Consider the following 21,878-nt stretch of genomic DNA (forward strand, 5'->3'; position numbering starts at 1 on the left):
CAGTTTGGAGGAGGGTCCAAGGTTATCTCTGCCAGCTCCTTCTGGATCCTGAAAATGAGACATAGAGCTGTTATAAACACAAGCACACACACATACATACACAAACACTGTTATTAACACACACACACATTGTTATTAACACACACACACACACACACACACACACATAAACACTGTGTTATTAACACAAACACACACACACATACATACAATTTATTAACAAATCTGTAAAATTGTGTTTTCCGACCTCTTTAAATCTAGTTATTGCCAGAGATGTGTCTATCCTTTTTAATCTAGTGTTTACCAGAAATGTGATTATCATTTGTATCTAGTGCTTAACATAGATGTGCTTATCATTTGAAATCTAGTGCTTAACAAAGATCTGCTTATCATTTGAAATCTAGTGCTTAACAAAGATCTGCTTATCATTTTAAATCTAATGCTTAACAACGATCTGCTTATCATTTTAAATCTAGTGCTTAACAAAGATCTGCTTATCATTTTAAATCTAGTGCTTACCAGATGTGTTTATAATTTTAATCTAGTGCTTACCAGATGTGTTTATAATTTTAATCTGGTGTTTACCAGAGATGTGCTTAGCTTTAAATCGACTAAAGGACTAATAGACAAAGTGTTGGTCGACTGTGAGGAGACAACCCTAATACACGCACACACACATGCATACACACACACAAACGCACACAAACACACAGAGGGCAGACAGTTATATAAATTGTGCCTGTAAAATCAATCTGTAAGTGTACACACTGAATACCTCATTGACTTTCTAATGAGCTCCCGAGCACTGTGATGGAATACAGGAATAAGTCCTGTCACGCAAGATCAACATATGGGATGCACGGCTGAATATTTGCCATATGTGTGTAAATTGATATTGATGTCAAAAGGCCGTGTCGGATAATATATATCAGAATCATATCTGATATCGGGGCGTATTAATTTTGTTGTCGATTGTGGTATCCCCCCCTCCAATAACCCCCTCATCCGAATTCTCTCTCTCTCTCTCTCTCCCCCTCTCCCCTCCATCCCTGCTAGCAGCATTTCCACACAGAGCACATAGAAAAAGGTTTAGCGTGTGTACAGTTGAAAGGTTTAGCGTGTGTACAGTTGAAAGGTTTAGCGTGTATACAGTTGAAAGGTTTAGCGTGTGTGTCAGACCACATGTGTCAAACTCAAGGCCCCCAGACTGAATTTGCTCAATTAATTTTGGCAAGCTGCCTGTCCGCGATTGGCCGCAATTCAACTGGCCCACGCGCTGCAATACAAATGTCTCAACTTTTCAAGCAAACGCACAGAGTGCTATCTGCCCCTGCATCGTGTTTTTAGTGAATAGCCTAAACCTGCTTTCGGGGGGCAATGGAGGAGGACCCAGTATTTAACCTTCAGTTTTACATTATGTTTTTATTTACTTCTGCTTTTAAAAGCTTGTCAATCATCCGTTTTCACTCGACTCAGGGCATGGTATTATTTTGTTGCATCCAATATCACTTTATCAAGTGAATTATTGCTAATTCATCATACCCACTCTGAAATAAAAAAAAACGTGTGAATGATTGGTTTTGTGCAAGACAAGTGAAAGCTGGAGTAGAGAGAGAGAGATGCTGAGGTGAGAGATATGTTGTGTGTATTGCGTGCGTGCGTGTGTGCGTGTGTGGGTGTTCCATTTAGTTCTTCCAGTTCAGGACCAATTTAACCTAGAATTGCTAATCTGACAAACTCTTTTGGGTGAATAACTAACTGAAACCTAATAGATATTATTATCTTGCAAATTCATCATTATTTTAATGAAAGTATTTACATACCTACTCTAAAAAGCCAGAGACCAGTGAAAGCCGACGTGAGAGATGTTTTGTGTGCGTATGTATTCTTCCAGAATTCCGGCAGCGTGGCTACATGAGTAGAGCTCCGGACTCATGATCGGAAGATCACCGGTTCGAGCCCCGGTCAAGGCTGCTGTCGGAAAGTGGTGTTGTTGTCCAGCAGGCGGCACTCTGTCCTCTGGACTAATCAGTAACAATGCCCCTGTTACAGTGATAGGGACACCGTACAGCTGCAAGTGCCGTCCTTCGGATGAGACGCTAAACCGAGGTCCTGACTGAATTCATCGTAGGGGGCTCCCCGACGTTCCTGGTCAAATTTCCAATCAGGTCTCTGACATCAAGGCCACCTAATCATCCCTTCCCCTTAATTGATTGATATTAATCCCTGTCTCCTAAGCTGTTCAGCCATTGTGTAGTGTGATGTGTGCCGGGTGCCATTGTATGGTAGCCTTTGAGCCTGCGTAGCCCAAGGTTGGTGTGCTACCAGTGGTGGTGAAGGAGGCAATTTCCACCCTACATTGTAAAGCGCTTTGAGTGTCTAGAAAAGCTCTATATAAATGCAAGTAATTATTGTTATTATTATTCCCTCTCCAATAGTCCAGGACCAGTTTAGACATCCCTGGACTATAGACAGTTAGAAGGTTTAGCGTGTAGACAGTTAGAAGATTTAGCGTGTATACAGTAAGAAGATTTTGCATGTAGACAGTTAGAAGCTTTAGCATGTAGACTTTTTATTTAAATTTTATTTAACCTTTATTTAAGATGGCAAGTCAATTAAGAACAAATTATTATTTTCAATGATGGTTAGAATGACGGTTTAGACTGTTAGAAGGTTTAGCATGTAGACAGTTAGAAGGTTTAGTGCGTAGACAATTAGAAGGTTTAGCGTGTAGACAGTTAGAAGGTTTAGAATGTAAACAATTAGAAGGATTAGCGTGTATACAATTAGAAGGAGCTAATTAGAAAGTTTAGTGTGTAGACAGTTAGAAGGTTTAGTGTGTAGACACTGACAGCTAGAAGATTTAGTGTGTAGACAGTTAGAAGGTTTAGCATGTAGACAGTTAGAAGGTTTAGCATGTAGACAGTTAGAAGGTTTAGCGTGTAGGTGTAACAGGTACAACCTAGTACCTGCCACGAAACTTCGACCGCGCCTTGAGTGGGAGTCGAGCCCCGGGCGTCCGCACGGGGGGAAGCAACACAAACCGCTGCGCCAAGAGAGGAATTCCTCTCTAAGCGCTGAGCTTGAATGCCTCTGGGGAGTGAGTTTTACTTCCATGCACCGTAGTCACACTATCGCGGTGCATATCCGTTACATAGGCAGTTAGAAGGTTTAGCATGTAGATTGTAGACAGTTAGAAGGTTTAGCGTGTAGACAGTTAGACAATTTAGCGTGTAGGCAGTTAGAAGGTTTAGCGTGTAGGCAGTTTGAATGTTTAGCGTGTAGGCAGTTAGACGGTTTAGTTTGTAGGCAGTTTGAATGTTTAGCGTGTAGGCAGTTAGAAGGTTTAGCGTGTAGACAGTTAGAAGGTTTAGCGTGTAGGCAGTTAGAAGGTTTAGCGTGTAGGCAGTTTGAATGTTTAGCGTGTAGGCAGTTAGACGGTTTAGCGTGTAGACAGTTTGAATGTTTAGCGTGTAGGCAGTTAGAAGGTTTAGCGTGTGTAGACAGTTAGAAGGTTTAGCGTGTAGACAGTTATCTATTCATAATTCATAGCTGCAGCCTCTGGTATACCCTTCAGACCCTGTCTGAGCTCTCAACACCGCCCTCTACTGCCATGCGGAGCTATTGCATCTAATTGGAAATGGGATGGTGTGTTTTAGGAGCCGATCTGAGCCGGGCTCAGGCGAGCCAGTTCTATACAACGATGGCATCGAACAGTAACACGGTCGGTAGTGTGGTACGGACCTCCACGAGCAGTATTTGGAATGGCGATCAGATAATTGGATTATTTCTTTTGCATTACATCAGATACAAGGTAAGAACACTATATATAAATTTAATCGTTGATCCGATATTTATTTCTACCGCGATCACAGCTATCTGTGTGGACCGTGTTGTGCTGTGTACCGTTGACTGCGGTGGGGGGGCGAGCGCCCCGCTACGACGGTCATTTCATGTATGCACGACAAGATATAATAATGATAATCTAGCGTTGATTTCAGGATGATTAGATAATCAGCCGAAAAATTACAACTGGATGACTGGATTACAGTAAAATGCCTTTTTCTCGTCTTTTTCCTGGAATTACTCAAAAGCACCCAAACCATACTCGATTCAAAACGGTATAAAACGGAAATGTACGGATGAAAAAACAATCTGTTTCGGGCATGTTGACTGGAAGCAACTCACTGACAGTCGACGGCGTTATTAGACCCATAGATATAATATAAGATATATTTTAAGCACTTGCAAATGTTGCAGTCTAAAACTATATCCATTGAATAAAGACCTGACGATGAAAGGGGATCAGCGCCCCCTGCTGCTGGCGGTCAATGTGTTAAGAGTCAAGTCAAGTCAAGTCAAGAGTTTTATTTGTCACGGCATACAATCATACAGTGAAATGCGGGAGGTCATGCCCGCACCGATTGTGCAATAATACAAGTAATAAAAAAGGAATAAGAATAAGACATTTGTGCAATAATACAAGTAATAAGAATAAGACATAACAGGTATAATGTACATAAAGTTTACAAAAGCATGGTAAAAGACATGCTAAGCCAGGTCCTGCGAAAATACAATGTTAGCTACGGATGAGGCACTGGGTCTTCTGTACACTACTATACAATGCTATACTATACAATCTAGTTATACTATATATCCTTATGCTATCTTGCAATATCCATCTATTTACTATACAAGAACCACTCCCGTTCTTTTTTATTTTTTAAAGTGACCTTTTCATTGTGTAAAGTGACCGTTGAGTGTGAGCGTGTGCAGCATGTGTGTGTGTGTTCGTGCTAAAGTGACTGTTAGTAGGGATGCCCCGATCAAGTTTTTTGCCACCGATACCGATCACCGATCGTCGTGAGCCATATCGGCCGATACCGATCCTATACCGATTGTTTTTGATTAAAAAGAAATTAAAAATTATTTTATATAAAACTTTTTTTTTTATATAAAAAATATATATATTATATAATTAGACTTGTACTTGTATTATCTGCGAGACATCGCCACCACGCAACAAGTCAAAATGCTCGCTATCTGCAAACAGCTCCACTGTCTGTGTGTACTCTAGTAGCCTCCAGCTCCAAAAAGGATTCTCCTGCGCTGCAGCGGGACCCTATTGGTAACGTTACTGTGCTTTGGTCATTTCACATTCAGCAAGCCCTCAGCTCGAATACGCATTGAATCAATGTTATAAGACATTGATATCAAGAGCTATCTGTAGCTACTGCTAGCCGGCTAGATGACGTTAAGACAGAACTTTTTAGTTCAATGGGACATTTCGTTTTGAACAGAGAACTAACGTCAGCTAACGCAAGCTAACGGAGGTATCAACATGGACTACTAGACTTGCTGGATCATTTGTTGATATCAGGAGCTATCAGTAGCTAGCCGGCTAAATACCGTTAGACAATGCCTACTAAACGTGAATAGTTGACTGGGTAATTTTGTTTAAACAGTAACGATAGCTAGGTAGCTAACGTTAGCTCAGGTCGAATGCACTATAGACTCGAGCAGAGGAGCCGCCTCTCAGTCCTCAGTGTTTACAAACTGTACACGGGTGTGGGCGGGGCAAGGGAGCAGCGGCAGTTTGCAGGTCGTGTGTGTCTGAGACAGACAGCGAGTGAGATCTTCGCTTGATCGGTTTCCGCGATCGGCGAATATGACTCATTATCGGAATTCACAGATCGCATATTTATACTGATAATCAGCCGATAACGATCGGTGGCCGATCAATCGGGGCATCCTTAACTGTTAGTGTGTGAGCGTATACAGTGTGTGTGTTGTGTGTGTGCTCATGTGTGCTTGTGTGTGGAGAGTTCAGTGTTCAAGACTCTGATGGCCTGGGGGAAGAAGCTGAGCCGAAGTCTCTCTGTCCTAGTTGCTGGTGTGCACAGGCGTTTGCCTGGCGCAGCAGCTTGAACAGGCTGTTGTTGGGGTGGTGAGGGTCTTTCATTAATCCCACAACGCAAGAGTGATGCGTTGTGGGATATATACTGTAGGTCTACGCAAGCAGCAAGCAGTCACACATCCCTTCTCCAACTTAAAACTAACGTTATTTGAGCGAACATTTAACGTTATTATAACACTATTTTAACGTTAGTGAATTTGAATGCACATACATAGCTAGTTAAATATCACAACTTGTGTCATCAATCATTGGGGGAAACTAGCCAATAACTAACGTTATAGATAGCTAGCCTAATAGCTAACATCATAGATAGCTAGCCTAATAGCTAACGTCATAGATAGCGAACGCTAACATTTACAAACAAAGCTAACGTTATCCAGTTGATATTACAGATAGCTATGATAACGTTAAAGAAGTGAGCGTAGGGGTTAGGGAAACGTTAGTCAGAGTGTAGCGGGGTCGGTAGAGAGAGGCAGCACTTGATTTGCGTGTAACGTTAGTCAATAACATTGAGCAAGTTATATAACCGGCACTTCGGCCCGGGAGGGAGAACGCTCCCCTGTACTCTACTACGGTTCAGATTAATACAGGAAAAGGTATACATTGGGAGCTCGAGTCCGGGATATGAAAATAAATCCTGATTTCATCTGTGAGTTCTAAACTGTATGGAAACGTGAAGTTAGCTCATGCTACTGGAAAAAGGACGCCTCCTCGTCATTAAATGAACCGAGTTAAAAATGATCACGCCCCTTTCCCCCCCCCCACGGTTGCCGCGGTTGTCTGTTCTACATCCGCGGGTGCCTTGACACCTTGGTGCCTTGGATTGCGGTGATGCGGTTACCGTGACAGCCCTAGTGTAGACAGTGTGGCAGACCGGCTGGCGTGGTAATAGACGGCCGCTATGTGTCGGCCAAGGTACTGGGGCATATGCCCATATTAGGAGTTCCGGAGAGACTCCCGCCAGAGCAGAGCGCATCAGCGCAGATGAAGCGCGCCTGTGCCAGATGCGCCTGAGACAGGTGAGCGCAATCACCACTCAATCAAGCAGCATAGAAAATGGAGACAGATATACAGAATCATGGGAATAGCTGAGGCAAAACCTGTACGGAAAGAGAGGACGTGAGTAAGAGTGAGAAGTAGTCCTTTGTGCCGGTGGCAATCAGGCTCCACAACCAGGCAGGGCCAGGACGGGCTAACTGCCATGGACTGGAGGAGCTGGGTTGTGGACTGTAACTAATTAATTAATTAACATCATGATTGGACTTGTTTCTTTTTCTTTTCTTCCATTCACCACTTTTAGCTCTATTTTAGCCCTATGTATTTGTCCAATTCTGTTTTTAATACGTACTAAATAAGTGTATGTTATGTATTAACTGTTTCTATTAACTGTTTTTAAATGGCTGTTATGCTGTGATGGACATCTGAATCTCCCCTCAGGGATAAATAAAGGTTTTTAATCAAGAGGAAGAAGATTATTGTCTGTGTGACCAATGCTGTGTTTATCTGCTTTTGGAAGGAGGACCCTGCTGTGTGCTATAACACCAGACCGTCTGAGAACCCGCATGTGTATCGACCCCTGCTTGCCTGACATCTCTTCTCCCGGATCAACCCCCGCCCGTATGAGAACCGCTCTCTGTGTACCGAACCCCGCTAACGGACCAAGACGATTCTCTTGCATTACGGACTGGCTGACGATTTCACTAACCTCCTTTTCCCCTAAACAGCAATAAAACTGCTGTTAAACTTGCTTCTACCTTGTGCCATATGTGTTTAGTTAATTCCAATCTGGTGACAGCTCATAACACCCCAGAGTCTGTCACATATGGTGGAGAATGCGGGCAGCACATTCTGATTGGAATTAATCAAATACACAAGCAAATAGCCGGTAGATTCAGGGACCAAGCCCTGGTCACCCAAAGCAACGGAACTATGACAACCCCCAGTGGAATAGAAGCGCTCCTAGCCCAGCTGGTGAGTAACAACCAGCTACTGGCAGCGAATGCCCAACAGCAGGAGCAGCGCCATACCCAGAGTATACAGCAGCAACAGTATAACCTGGAGCAGTGTATGACAGCGGAGTTCAAACAGATGAAAGAGCTGTGGGAGGAATTACGAGGGACCACTCTGTAATTCTCACAGAGTGAGAAGAAGGGAATCAAACACCCCTCGCATATCCAGTGAGCTTCCTGGTGAAACAAACGGCCACAGATGACGTAGAAACCTTCCTACGCACGTTTGAACACAGCGCAACGCGAGAGATGGCCCGAAGATCACTGGGCGGAGTTTGTAGCACCATTTCTGACAGGTGTGGCACAGTCTGCATACCAGGATATGTCAGAGGGGAGAACGGTGACGTACCATGCTTAAAGGTGAAATTCTCCATAGACTTGGTTATTCCCTGGTAACCAGAGCCCAGCGGTACCATGACTGGGGTTATGATCCCACCGTATCGCCCAGGGCCCAAATGTATGACCTCACCAGGATCACGAATAACTGGCTGATGGCGGAGCCCGATGCCTTAACCTCTTAAGCCCGGAGCCTAATTTCAGAAAATCCGCTTAAAATACATACCTAAGTAAATGGAATATTGCTCAACTTCTATGGACCTCAGTGAATGTATTCTCAGTGTCCGAAATATTGTGTCTATTACTAGGCTTGCTTAAATTGTGATGAAACAAAGGAGAATATGAATTATGATTTTTCTTTGCATATTTGACAGTGAATAACACCATGCTAAAAATGCCCAGACATGAAGAACTGCCACTGATCTCGTTCAGTACCTTCTTGAGATCGTGTGTACAAAGAAATCGAAGGAAATGAATAAAGGGAAGATGATTAAACAGAAGGTTCTGTAGATACATTACTGAATTCTCCCATCCGGACCAATGCAATTTGAAATATTATTATAGAATAGCAGGCTTATAAATTACCTTATTATAGCCAATTCGCACATTGGTACATATATTATCTTTCAAATGGCCGAGTTCAATTTGGATTTAGTATCACCAGGCGTGCATAAGAACAGATAATGAAATCTACTGTAATCTACTGTGCTTTTTAATTTTGATCAGGGTGCAACCGTTTTGAAACTAATTTCGAATCCAATTGTTGCTGCATGCTAAAATAGGGAAGAGAAACGAACTGTGCTTAAATATATGTCAATAACGTTACATTTTGTGGTTTATTAACCCGAATAATATTTAAAAAATGCATACAGAAGTAGCTTGAAACCCCATAGAGGCTTTCAGGAAGTGTAGTTCTGAAAGATTCCAACGCTGATCCAGAGCTAGCGCGGTCCTCTACAAAATGGCCACAAAAGAAACTACAATTCCCATGGTTCAAAATTTCCAAAATGGTCGCCTCTCGCGAAATAAACCCGACACTTTAACCTATTGTTAAACTAACGTATTGATGATAATATACATTATAAATGCTGTTGTGACATGGTTATATGATGTTTATACTTGAATACGTTTTGGGGGAAAAACGATACTTTTGTCAAACAGTCTGGAGAGATTGATTTATGACATGATTTTGGGACCGGTACCGGTCCCGTCTGGCTTAAGAGGTTAACTGCAGTAGAGAGGGTGTTCATGGACCGCTATATCCGAGCCCTCCCATTGCGACCAAAAGAGTTGGCCTGTCAGCGGAACCCGAAAAATGCTGAAGAGCTGGTGGAGGTCATTGAGGGATACCAGGCAGCTCAATGAGTGCTCCGGAGTGGTCGATCTCTGAGAGCAGAGGGGAAGCCCTGCCGAGAGCCCACCCGGCCAGAGGAGCCAACCCGGGGAACCCCCACCCCGACACCACCCAAACAGCGGCACGTGCACCGACACCTCTGTGGGTTCCAAGACGTCGACCCAGAGGCCTCCACCGACCCACTCTCCAAGGGAGAGTCCAGCGAAGCGGGAGCAGAAGCCGAAGAAGAAGCTGGACCAGGGGCGGCGAGGAATGAAGGCGCCGTGACCCCACCGAATGAGGAGGACGACGATCCGGCCCTGGGAGATCTATTCCCCCTCAACTTAGATGAGGAAGACCTGCCCATGCCACTGGCCTTGGCTGGTCGGTACGGGAGCGCCCAACTCGAAGACGTGAACCTCACCAGCGCCCTACAACAAGTTCAAGTTCTCAAGTTCTTTAATAGTTGTCATACAGAAGTACAGAATACTTTCATACAAAATGCTTCTTACTGTTACGCTCCAGAGACTGTGCTAGACAAGATAGTATCAAATAACATAATAACATAATATAGCATGAATTTAGAAGAAGAATGAGGTCACAGTTGTTCGGTATAGACATATGTACAATGTTCTGAGTTACCATATAATATACAATACACAATACTATGCAGTGTACTAATGTACAGTACTATCTAGTGCAAAGCAGAAATGGGATGAGGTACAATTTTAGGTACAATTTACAGTAAGGTGTACGAGTTGTAGTGCAATCCTTCATCCATAAATATAAAGTGTGGGGAGTGGGTGCTACAGTGTGTTTGTTTAAAGTGGGTGTGTGCTATAAAGTGTGTGTAGTGGGTGCTACAGTGTGTTTGTTTAAAGTGAGTGTGTGCGTGTGGATGTGTGTGCTATGTGTGTTTGGTGGTTGTTGTTGTGTAGTGTTCATTCATTGTTCGTTTAGCAGCCTGATGGCCTGGGGATAGAAGCTACTTCTGAGTCTTTCTGTGCTCGCCTTGAGACTCCTGTGTCGCTTGCCTGACGGCAGCAGTTCAAAGAGGCAGTTGTTCGGGTGGCTCGAGTCCTTAATAATTCTCTTAGCCTTCCCCTTGCAACGCTTGTTGTAAATGTTCTGGAGAGTGGGGAGCCCCCCTCCAATTGTGCGTTCGGCTGAACGTGTCACTCTTTGTAGTCTGCTTTGGTCTTTTGCAGTGCTATTCCCAAACCAGGAGGTGATGTTGCCGGTCAAGATGCTCTCTATTGTACATGAGTAGAAGTTCTTAAGGATCTTCTGGCTGACTTGGAACTTCCTTAGGCGCCTGAGGAAGTAGAGGCGTTGTCGTGCCTTCTTCACCACACTGTTAATGTGTATGGTCCATTTCAAGTCCTCGGATATGTGGGCTCCGAGGTACTTGAAGCTGTTGACTCTCTCAACCGGTGCCCCGTCGATGCTGAGGGGGCTGTAGTCCTTGACCCCCGACCTCCTGAAGTCCACAATCATCTCCTTTGTTTTGCTGACGTTCAGGGAGAGGCTGTTTTCCTGGCACCATCCCGCCAGGACCTTGACCTCTTCCAGGTAGGCCCTCTCGTCGTTGGCAGAGATCAGGCCCACCACCACTGTGTCGTCAGCAAATTTGACGATTGTATTGCTACTCCGCTGAGCCACACAGTCGTGTGTGTACAGGGAGTAGAGGAGGGGACTCAGAACACAGCCCTGGGGGGCCCCTATGTTGAGGGTGATGGATGAGGAGGTGCAGTTGCCTGCTCTCACCACCTGGGGTCTGCCAGTCAGGAAGTCCAAGACCCACTGGCAGAGGTCATAGCCCAAGCCCAGGTCCCTGAGCTTGGCTATGAGTATGGAGGGGACTATGGTATTGAATGCCGAGCTGTAGTCGATGAATAGCATTCTCACATAGTTCCCCTGCCTCTTGTCCAGGTGTGATGCTGCTGTGTGCAGCACATGGGATATGGCGTCCTCCGTGGACCTGTTGGGGCGGTATGCAAATTGCAGGGGGTCCATGTTGATGGGGAGGGAGGAGCAGATGTAGCCCTTTACTAGCTTCTCAAAGCACTTCATGGCTATGGAGGTGAGAGCTACAGGGCGGTAGTCGTTGAGGCAAGCAGGCTTGGATTTTTTGGGTACAGGGATAATAGTGGACTTCTTCAGGCAGGTGGGGATGACAGCCTGTTCTAAGGACAGGTTAAATATGTCAGTGAATACAGGTGACCATGGTGGAAGGCCAGCCCATAAACGGGGTAAGACAAGTCATGTTCCCACACTTTGCAATTAAGAACAAACTATTGTATCAAGTGGTCATGAAGGCCGGCGTCAGGGTAAAACTGTTGTTGGTTTGATTGATTGATTGATTGAAAACTTTATTAACAGATTGCAGAATGGGTACAGTACAGTACAGCTCAATACATACAATTGTTAAGGGGATGCAGACCAGAGAAAGACTTTCATCTTGTTTACATCAGGGTCCCCCATTTTCAATTCATCATAACATATATGACATACATGACATACAGATAGACAGTACTGCTACATCTATACATTTATGACATACCAGATTTGCAAATACAGTACTGTTTGTGATACGAAAAGAGTCCAGAAAAGAGAGTATATACATTTGACGTAGAAACTGTACATTGGAGGAGGTTGGGTAGGTGGGGGGGTGGGGGGGACTGTACATTGGAGGTGGTTGGGTGGGTGGGGGGAGGTTGGGTAGGAGGGGTGGGTGGGGGACACTGTACATTGGAATATTGACAAGACCATACTTGGTGCCTCGCCCTTTCGTCTCCTCTGTCCTACAGTTGGCCCACTCCCATCTGCTAGGAGCGCACCTGGGAGTCGAGAAAACACTGGAGAGGATAAAGGCAAGGTTCTACCGGCCGGGCATCAAGAAAGCGGTAGAAGACTAGTGCCGTAGTTGCCCCGAGTGCCAGCAGGTGGCGCCAAGACCTCACATGAGGAGCCCGTTAATCCCCCTCCCCATTATCTCTGTGCCTTTCAGTAGGATCGCAATGGACCTGGTGAGACCCCTACCAAAGAGTGGACGGGGACATCAGTATATCCTCGACATCCTTGACTATGCCACCAGGTACCCAGAAGCAATCCCCCTGTGGACGATGGCCACGAAGGGAATTGCTCGGGAACTGATGATGCTGTTCTCCCGGGTCGGCCTGCCCGATAAGATCTTGACCGACCAAGGCACTCCGTTCATGTCGCGGATCATGAAGGACCTGTGTCACCTGATGAAGGTAAAACAGTTGAGAACTTCTGTGTATCATCCCCAGACAGACGGCTTGGTGGAGCAGTTCAATCGAACCATCAAGCAGATGATAAAGAAGGCGATGGTAGCCGACGGACGGAACTGGGACCAGCTGCTCCCGTTTCTATTATTTTCTATTAGGGAGGTTCCGCAAGCATCTACCGGCTTCTCGCCCTTCGAGCTCCTGTATGGCCGGAAGCCCCATAGGGATGTTGGACCTCGCCAAGGAGGCCTGGGAACACCAGCCGTCACCCCACCGGACCATGGTGGAACATGTCGAGGAGGTGAGAGAGAATGGCTACTATTTGGCCAATGGTTAGGGAACACATTGGCAGCCGCCCAAAGAGCACAAGCACGGGTGTACAACCGGGGCGCGCAACCCAGAGAGTTCGCCCCCGGTGATAGAGTGATGGTCCTCGTCCACACCTCCAAGTGCAAGTTCCTGGCAAAGTGGAATGGACCCTATGAGGTCATGGAAAAAGTGGGCGGTCAACTATAGAGTGCGACAGCCGGGAAGAAGACATCAGACCAAGGTATGCCACGTAAACTTGCTGAAGAAATGGGTGGCCCGCGATGTGTTCTTCTCTCTCTCCCCTCCTCCCTTTACAGTGAAACCGGAACCGGCCACAGTGCCGATGGGCGAGCAGTAGGGCTGGGCGATATGGCCAAAAATGATATCACGATATCGATATCGATAACGATATCATATCACTCGATATCTATAATTATCGATAAGTATAAAAAAAACTTTTTTAAACAGATGTATATTTATTTTGCAGCAATTCTTTGGCGTTGCCGCCATATTTAGTGTTACAGCCCCTCACACTCCAGTTCTCAGGCTGCAGCTGATTTGAAAGCTAAAGTAAACAGGCTTCTCTGCTGGCTGTGGCTCCAGGGGAGTTGAATAGTTCTGGCTCTACTAGTTTCTTATCTTTTCTATCTTTTGGTGCTTTTTTGGTGGACAAACCACTGCACATGTGCACCGTGACTCGCGACTGGAGACTAGCTCTGCTAGCACACATAGCCTACTGTGTACAGACGGTTTCAAACTGTATTTTAAATTAGAAAGCAAACAAAATAAATGGACAAGAGAAAAATAAATCTCAATTTAGTCAGTATTGTCATTTGGACAAGCAAAGCCATTACTTTAAGTTGCAGGCAAGGAAGACAAGTCTGTCCACTGTTTTTATTGATATATATTTTTTTATTATCAATCGATATAGATTATTGATTATCGTTTTATCGCCCAGCCCGAGCAGCTGACGCCGGGCCAGAAACGGGAGCTGAAGGAGCTGGTCCAGAGATACCAGGACGTGTTCTCTTCGGAACCAGGACACACCACGATGGCAGATCACCAGATCATTACAGAACCTGGAAAGAAGGTGAAGTTACGGCCATACCGGATCCCGGTGGCCCGACGAGAGGCCATCACAAAAGAGGTAAAGGCCATGCTGGATGCGGGTGTCATTGAGGAGTCCCACATCGGCTGGTCAAGCCCCATCATGCTGGTACCGAAACCAGATGGATCAACAAGGTTCTGCAATGACTTCCACAAACTGAATGAAATAACCAGATTTGACGCATATCCTATGCCCAGGGTTGACGAGATGATCGAGCACCTGGGCCGAGCCCGGTTTATTACAACGCTGGATCTCACGAAGGGGTACTGGCAGGTACCCCTAGCCCCAGCAGCTCGGGAGAAGACAGCGTTAGCCACACCAGAGGGGCTCTTGCACTACGTGTGACTACCATTCGGGTTACACGGCGCCCCGGCAACGTTCCAGAAACTCATGGATCGAGTCCTGCGGCCCCATCAGTACTATGCATATGCAGCGGCCTATCTGGACAATATCGTCATACATGGGGAGGAGTGGGGGACCCATCTCCAACAGGCTTTGAACCACAAAAAGTGTCGCCTAGGCCTCCGAGATGCCGACTACCTAGGGCAGGGGTTCCCAAACTTTTCAGGCCGGGGCCCAGAAAATAAGGCGTCAGAGAGCCGCGGCCCAATGCACATCGTCTGGCTTTTTTTTTTTTTTTTTTTGTCAGGCGACCGATTTTTTAAGCCAAATATCACTTCAATCCTATTAAGTTAGTTCAAGTTAGTTATTCATTTATATGTGCTATTTATGAGAGGGCTAACTTGTTGCAAAATAATAATGATAATAATAATAGCCTCATTAAAATACTATTGTTGCTTCGGTTGTTTTCAGCGTTTTATGTGCATAATCTGTTATTTAGTTTGAAATGTTCGTTGAAATAAGTAGATTTTTCGTTTTTGTTTATTTATTAAGTTAATATAAAACCATATAGTCACATTTTAGAATACAATAGAATAGAATTTTAGAATACAACTAGAAACACTGTCCTGGCCTGCTTCTAAGTTCAGTGGCCTGACAAAAAAAATTTAAATAAAAAAAAAAAAAATTATAAAAAAAAAAAAAAAAAAAAAAAAAAAAATTTTTTTAAATCATCTCGCGGCCCATCCGTGGCTGCTCGCGGCCCACCTTTGGGTCGCGACCCCGACTTTGGGAACCACTGACCTAGGGTACACCATCGGCCGCGGCCATGTCAAACCCCAGGTTGGAAAGGTCGACGCCATGGCCCTGCCCCCAAACCAAGAAACAGGTACAAACATTCATAGGGCTCGCTAGCTACCGCCGATTTGTCCCCCACTTCTCGTCCCTAGCAGCGCCGCTAACGGACCTGACCCGGAGCCGGCTGCCAGACCGGATCCTGTGGACGACCGAGACGGAGAAGGCCTTCGTGGAGCTAAAGGCGGCCCTCTGCTCCGACCCTTGTTGGTGGCTCCAGACTTCACTAAACCACTAGTGGTGCAGAGTAGACGCCTCAGAAACCGGGGTGGGTGCCGTGCTATCTCAACTACAAGAAGGTGAGGAGCATCCCATCACTTATATCAGCCAGAAGCTGCTGCCCAGGGAACAAAAATATTCCACAGTCCAGAAGGAATGCCTGGCGATCAAGACGGCCGCTATGTGTCGGCCAAGGTACTGGGGCATATGCCCATATTAGGAGTTCCGGAGAGACTCCCGCCAGAGCAGAGCGCATGAGAGCAGATGAAGCGCACCTGTGCCAGACACGCCCGAGACAGGTGAGCGCAATCACCACTCAATCAAGCAGCATAGAAAATAGAGATACAGAATCATGGGAGTAGCTGAGGCGAAACCTGTACGGAAAGAGAGGACGTGAGTAAGAGTGAGAAGAGGAAGAAGATTATTGTCTGTGTGACCAATGCTGTGTTTATCTGCTTTTGGAAGGAGGACCCTGCTGTGCGCTATAACCCCCGATCGTCTGAGAACCTGCATGTGTATCGACCCCTGCTTGTCTGACGTCTCTTCTCCCGGATCAGCCCCCACCCGTATGAGAACCGGTCTCTGTGTACCGAACCCCGCTAACGGACCAAGACGATTCTCTTGCATTACGGACTGGCTGACGATTTCACTAACCTCTCCTTTTCCCCTAGACAGCAATAAAACTGCTGTTAAACTTGCTTCTACCTTGTGCCGTGTGTGTTTTGTTAATTCCAATCTGGTGACAGCTCATAACACCCCAGAGTCTGTAACAACTGTTAGAAGGTTTAGCGCATAGACAGTTAGAAGGTTTAGCGTGTAGTCTGTTAGAAGGTTTAGCGTGTAGTCTGTTAGAAGGTTTAGCATGTAGGCAGTTAGAAGGTTTAGCGTGTAGGCAGTTAGAAGGTTTAGCGTGTAGGCAGTTAGAAGGTTTAGCATGTAGGCAATTAGAAGGTTTAGCGTGTAGGCAGTTAGAAGGTTTAGCGTGTAGGCAGTTAGAAGGTTTAGCGTGTAGGCAGTTAGAAGGTTTAGCGTGTAGGCAGTTAGAAGGTTTAGCATGTAGGCAGTTAGAAGGTTTTCGTGTTCATTCATTATATAACTATGCCAATGATTTGCTTTGGAATCCAGCAGCTAGGTGCTATATTTTACAATCAGTTGGCTCAATGCTTCTGTGTTTCTCTCTCTCATTTCTTGGCAAGGCCTCTCTCGTTCTGTCCATATGGACGAGACCACTCACTCGCTCCCATCGTAACCTTGCTGAGAGCCGCCATAAAAATAAATTGTCTCCTCTCATTGATCACAGTGTCTGTTGTTCAGTCAGCGAGTCTGATAGGTGGGTGATGAAAGACCACAGCCAGAGGGACAGAGGGAGAGAGAGAGACAGAAACAGGGAGAGAGAGAGATAATAGAGAGAGATAATAGAGAGGGAGAGAGAGAGACAGGGGAGAGAGAGAGGGGGGATAGACAGGGGGAGATAGAGAGAGAGGGAGAGAGATAGAGAGAGAGAGAGAGAGAGAGAGAGAGAGAGAGAGAGAGAGAGAGAGAGAGAGAGAGAGAGAGAGAAGAAGCCTTTGGAACTGGAGGGGGTGGTGTTGGGGAGGAGTGATGCACCAAGCCAGTGTCAGTAGAACAGCACCGTGCCACTATAGAGCAGTGCAAGTAGAAGTGAACTTCAGGTGGTTCTTTTGTTCATTCCAGCTGTCAAGCCTGGCTGCTGTGCCCAGTCCCGCTCCACATGCCAGATGGGGTGGAGATGGGGGGCGGGGGGGGGTGGGGCGATTATTATGGTCTACTCACAGGAGGAGGAAGGAAAAAAGTAATTCTTGCAAAAAGGGGCCTGTAATACAATCACCGCTCTTATGGACTAATTTCTTGCCTGCGTGCTGTGTAATTTTATCTACAGTATTTCCTGAGGTAGCACATTTTGACCGCTGAAGCTGTGTGCATGGAGCTGAGAGAGAGAGAGAGAGAGAGAGAGAGAGAGAGAGAGAGAGAGAGAGAGAGAGAGAGAGAGAGAGAGAGAGAGAGAGAGAGAGAGGGAGAGAGAGAGAGAGAGAGAGAGAGAGAGAGAGAGAGAGAGAGAGAGAGAGAGAGAGAGAGAGAGAGAGAGAGAACCGGAGGGGAAAAGGACCAATTACAGTGCGAGTGCCACGGGCTCTTTGACCAAACACGTGTTTTCTCTAACATCCTACACAGACCATTGCGTTTGAATACCTCCGCAGCCACATCACGGAGCAGCTAAACGACGACATTTGCCTCTGTGAACGAGTCAATATCATCATCTCACCGTAGTATTGCTCGCGGTGGAAGGACGCTGGCCTTGGGACCGTACATTTAGTCAATGATGCGACCAAAAAAATAACCCTGAGTGCATATTTACATTACGTATTAATATTCCGCACACTCGTGGTTATGGTCTTAGACACGATAAGCTATGCATTTGCACATCTCCAATTAACAACACGCCTGTATGCATGGGTAAACGGAATATTGCAAGTATTACCGTGGAAATGGAACTAATGCCGATCACAAACCACTGACAATAAACTGGATCAGATGTTGTTTAACATACCGCAGTATCCCGGGTTAATAGTGGCATGTTCCAGGTTCCAGCCATATTCGGGTTTCTCCTAGTAAGGATTTGAGCTTCTCCTGGCTGTCGTAAAACAGGATATGGCTTTTTTACGCGTTCCAAATCGTTAAGACGGAATACTCGGGTATCCCAAATTATATCTGACAGTTGACCCTTGTGTCACTGTCTGATCACACTGACTGGTGTGATTAGGATTTTGAGAACTTGGCATTCTAATGATGACGTCACAGTAGGCCACTGGTCATTGAAAGCAACAGTATATAGCTCTATAGAATTCCAAGATAGAATTCTGAGTAATCGTGTAGTGTAGTGTGATGTGTGCCTGGTGCCAGTGTATGGCAGCCATTGAGCCTACGTAGCCTAAGGTTGGGTGCTACCAGTGGTGGTGAAGGAGGCAATTGCCACCCTACATTGTGGGGAGCGCTTTGAGTGTCTAGAAAAGCGCTATATAAATGTAATGAATTATTATTATTATTATTATTACCTCTTGGCACTGGTGGACAGCTTGGCTGCGGTCTTGCTGGAGATCTTGGCCTCCTTCTTCTTGGGCTGCAGCAGGGTCTGCTCGCGCTGCTCGCGCTCCACCTGACCCGGCTGCTCTGGGGGGGGCACCTCCCTCTGCTCGGCGTCCGAGCTCCCCCCGCTGGCGTTGGGGCTGTCGCCCGGCCTCGTCTGCACCTCGGTGGACATGCTGGCTCTGCCAGTCAGAGAAGGGGGTCACAGAGGTCACGACCCACAACCTCGCGGATGACGTTGGTGGTCGGCGGAGTCCCTTCTCACAGCACAATCCACACTGTTCCGTGTCCTATAGCGCCGGCTAGTTAGCCACGAAGTTAGCCGATGCAAAGTCAATGGGGTCAAGCTCCTGTTTGTACGAGCCGACTGAAGACAACTGAAATCTACTCGTGTGCACTCACTGTATGGATTTCTGTTGTCTTTTCAGTCAGCTTGTACATGCAGGAGCTTGACCCCATTGCTGTTGCATTGGTTTGTGGCTAACAAGCTGGAGCTAGAATGAGGAGCAGCATGGATTGCGCTGGGAAAGGACTCTAACGATCAACAACACCACTGGTAAGTATAGTCAATAGGACTAGGGTTTCATACAATCTGAACTATCTGTTTAAGTTTATAGAGTCAAATCACTCACTTTAGATTTTATCCATTTTTAAATGTTAAAAAACAGTAAAACACACACATCAGATGTTGGGCTTGTTCCTAATTTTGTTAATTGGATGGACGTTTTTCAATATGGGAGTTTTGAAGAAGATCATCCATTGACCCCCAACCCCAACACACCAAGCACGTGTGCATAGTGCCCCCCCCCCCCCCCCCCCCCCCCCACACACACACACACACAAAAAGGCCAGTTGAAAGCAGGGTTTTTCTGTCAGCGTGAGGTCATTCTTCAATGGAGAAACATTCCTTCAGAAGTAAAAGCAAAGGCCAACCCCATCCGAATGAAATACTGTCCCCTTCGCTCATGCGCAGATCCCTCTAAAGGTCATCATCGTCAGCCACGCTGGATGTCCCCGCGGACTGACTGACAACACCTCACGTCACAGTAATCAAAAGCACATATACAAGGTCACGCCGAGGAAATCCAATTTCCCCATCATACTCTGAACCTCAAGGTGAAGCCCTCTACATGGCACGCTCTCGGAATATAACGAGTGGTGACAGGGAGATTAATCATAATACACTGTGTGTTGTATACAATGTTGAGATAAAGTGAACACACCACTGTCCAGAGAGGTGCTGGCAGGTTTCTCTTATAATAAACATGACCAGATGATGTAGATTTGGCATTTGGCAGATACACACATACCACCAGAAATACTTGTTTGTGTGCAGTGACAGTGACAGGGTTACTAATCGATCATTTAGACGTAGCCTTTCTGGTGAGATTATTAATAGAATAATTCCATTCAGCCTATATTACATTATGTGTTTACATGCTCCAGTGACTGCATACAATCGCCGTGCTCAGCGAGAGGGTAGTAGACAGTGACACACACGCACGGGTGATCTAGTAATAACAAAGTAATAACCTCCCACACAATGTGGGCCGACTATAATGTAACAGCACGGTATTTAATAACGTTACAGTTTCGCACTTTGGGAAGCAAACATCCACAACAAAAAGGGGCGACGGACGGGGACAGTTTAAAAGTTGGGCCACATATAGCGCATTGACTTGTTTGTTTTTTATCACAACAACAAATTTGGGAGATGTTTAGTTGAGCTGTCAAAATCCTAAACCATGCACTGCGGTGATGAAGCTTTCAAATTGCATTTACCAATAATCTGAGGACTGAGGAGGCCTAACATTTCGCACCCCAGAGGTAACCAGAGAGCCCGGAGCTCTCACACGCCCCAGTCTCTCTATGTGCGAGGAGGAGGAGAGCCAAATAGCCAGACATTTACAAGACATCTCCATAAAGCAAGTAAACCAGATACATATCGCACGTATCCAGCATCTAGTGCAGCCAGATATACCCTATCGACGAACTCGTGTTGACCACATCACATTTGTCCCCGCTGCACAAAAGACGAAAATAATGCCCGACATGAACCCCCTCAATGTTTGGGACATTCCTTATAATAAACCAGCTATTTGTAGAGTTACCGCAGGTTATTTCAGGGGCGGGAAAAAAATGCCTACCCACCTTCCTAACTGGTTGTCGCGCGGCGGTTGAACAAATGTGCACTGCTATACCCTCCAAAGTATATCCCGTACTGTATACACTGCGCCCCTTCGTTCTGCTTCTCTGTTCCTTTTGCTTATCAGCTCAGACTGCGAGAGAATGTGTGACACGCCGGACCGCCTCTGAGCGCGCTCTCACTGCTGTCGGGTGCGCGCACACTGTGTGCGATGAAGCAGGGACGGCGGCTTTGATATTGTACAAAGCCAACAAAGGTAATATAAAAGGCATTATCATCTGGACTGTTGTTGTCTAAATCGTACAACTGTAAGTTATTCGGTTCAGAACGTTGTCGCGGGCCAATGATTAAATCCCCCCACCCACCGGCACCTTACCGGCTTATAATTATTTGGGGTGATACTTCTTGATTGATTGATTGATTGATTGATTGATTGATTGATTGAACATTGTATTAACAGATTGCAGAATGGCAATGGGTACAATACAGTACAGCTCAATACACACAATTGTTAACCCTTTCACTGCCACACAACAAAGGGTTAAAACCCTTTCACTACCACACACTACCAAATGGTTAACCCTTTCACTACGACAATACAGAAGGTTAACCCTTTCACTACCACACTACAGAAGGTTAACCCTGTCACTACCACACTACAGAAGGTTAACCCTTTGGGTGGCTGGGTGGCGCAGCGGACATTGCGCTCGTCACAAACGCAAGAGACACCGGGTTCAAATCCGGCTGACGGCGTTGCCTCCGGCTTGGGCCGGCCTTCATACTGGCTCAATTGGCAGAGTCAGCGGTTGGAAGTGATGGGTGGTAATCTGGACGTTGTGGACAGCGACTCCTACAGGTCGGTTGGGGGACGCCTGCACAGCAGAGACAGGAAATAGCGGGGGTAGTGTGAGCCTCCCACATGTTACACCTCGCCAATGAGAGTCCGCGCTG

General features: G+C 46.0%; 1 protein-coding gene across 1 annotated transcript in view; it reads right to left on the reverse strand.

Annotated features, from left to right (window-relative positions):
• The window catches only part of LOC311226538 (ubiquitin-conjugating enzyme E2 E2-like), a 112,714-nt gene extending 91,649 nt beyond the window's left edge, over positions 1 to 21,065 (reverse strand). The window contains exons 1-3 of the mRNA XM_084311958.1: positions 20,933 to 21,065; positions 18,751 to 18,963; positions 1 to 48 (exon numbers count right to left, since the gene is read on the reverse strand). Of these exons, the coding sequence (XP_084168084.1) occupies positions 1 to 48; positions 18,751 to 18,956 (254 nt within the window). The 5' untranslated portion in view covers positions 18,957 to 18,963; positions 20,933 to 21,065. The remainder of the gene's footprint in view (positions 49 to 18,750; positions 18,964 to 20,932) is intronic.
• Positions 21,066 to 21,878: the final 813 nt, after the last annotated feature.

Source organism: Notolepis coatsorum, assembly GCF_963971535.1.
Source record: "Notolepis coatsorum genome assembly, chromosome: 4".
Classification (NCBI taxonomy): domain Eukaryota; kingdom Metazoa; phylum Chordata; class Actinopteri; order Aulopiformes; family Paralepididae; genus Notolepis; species Notolepis coatsorum.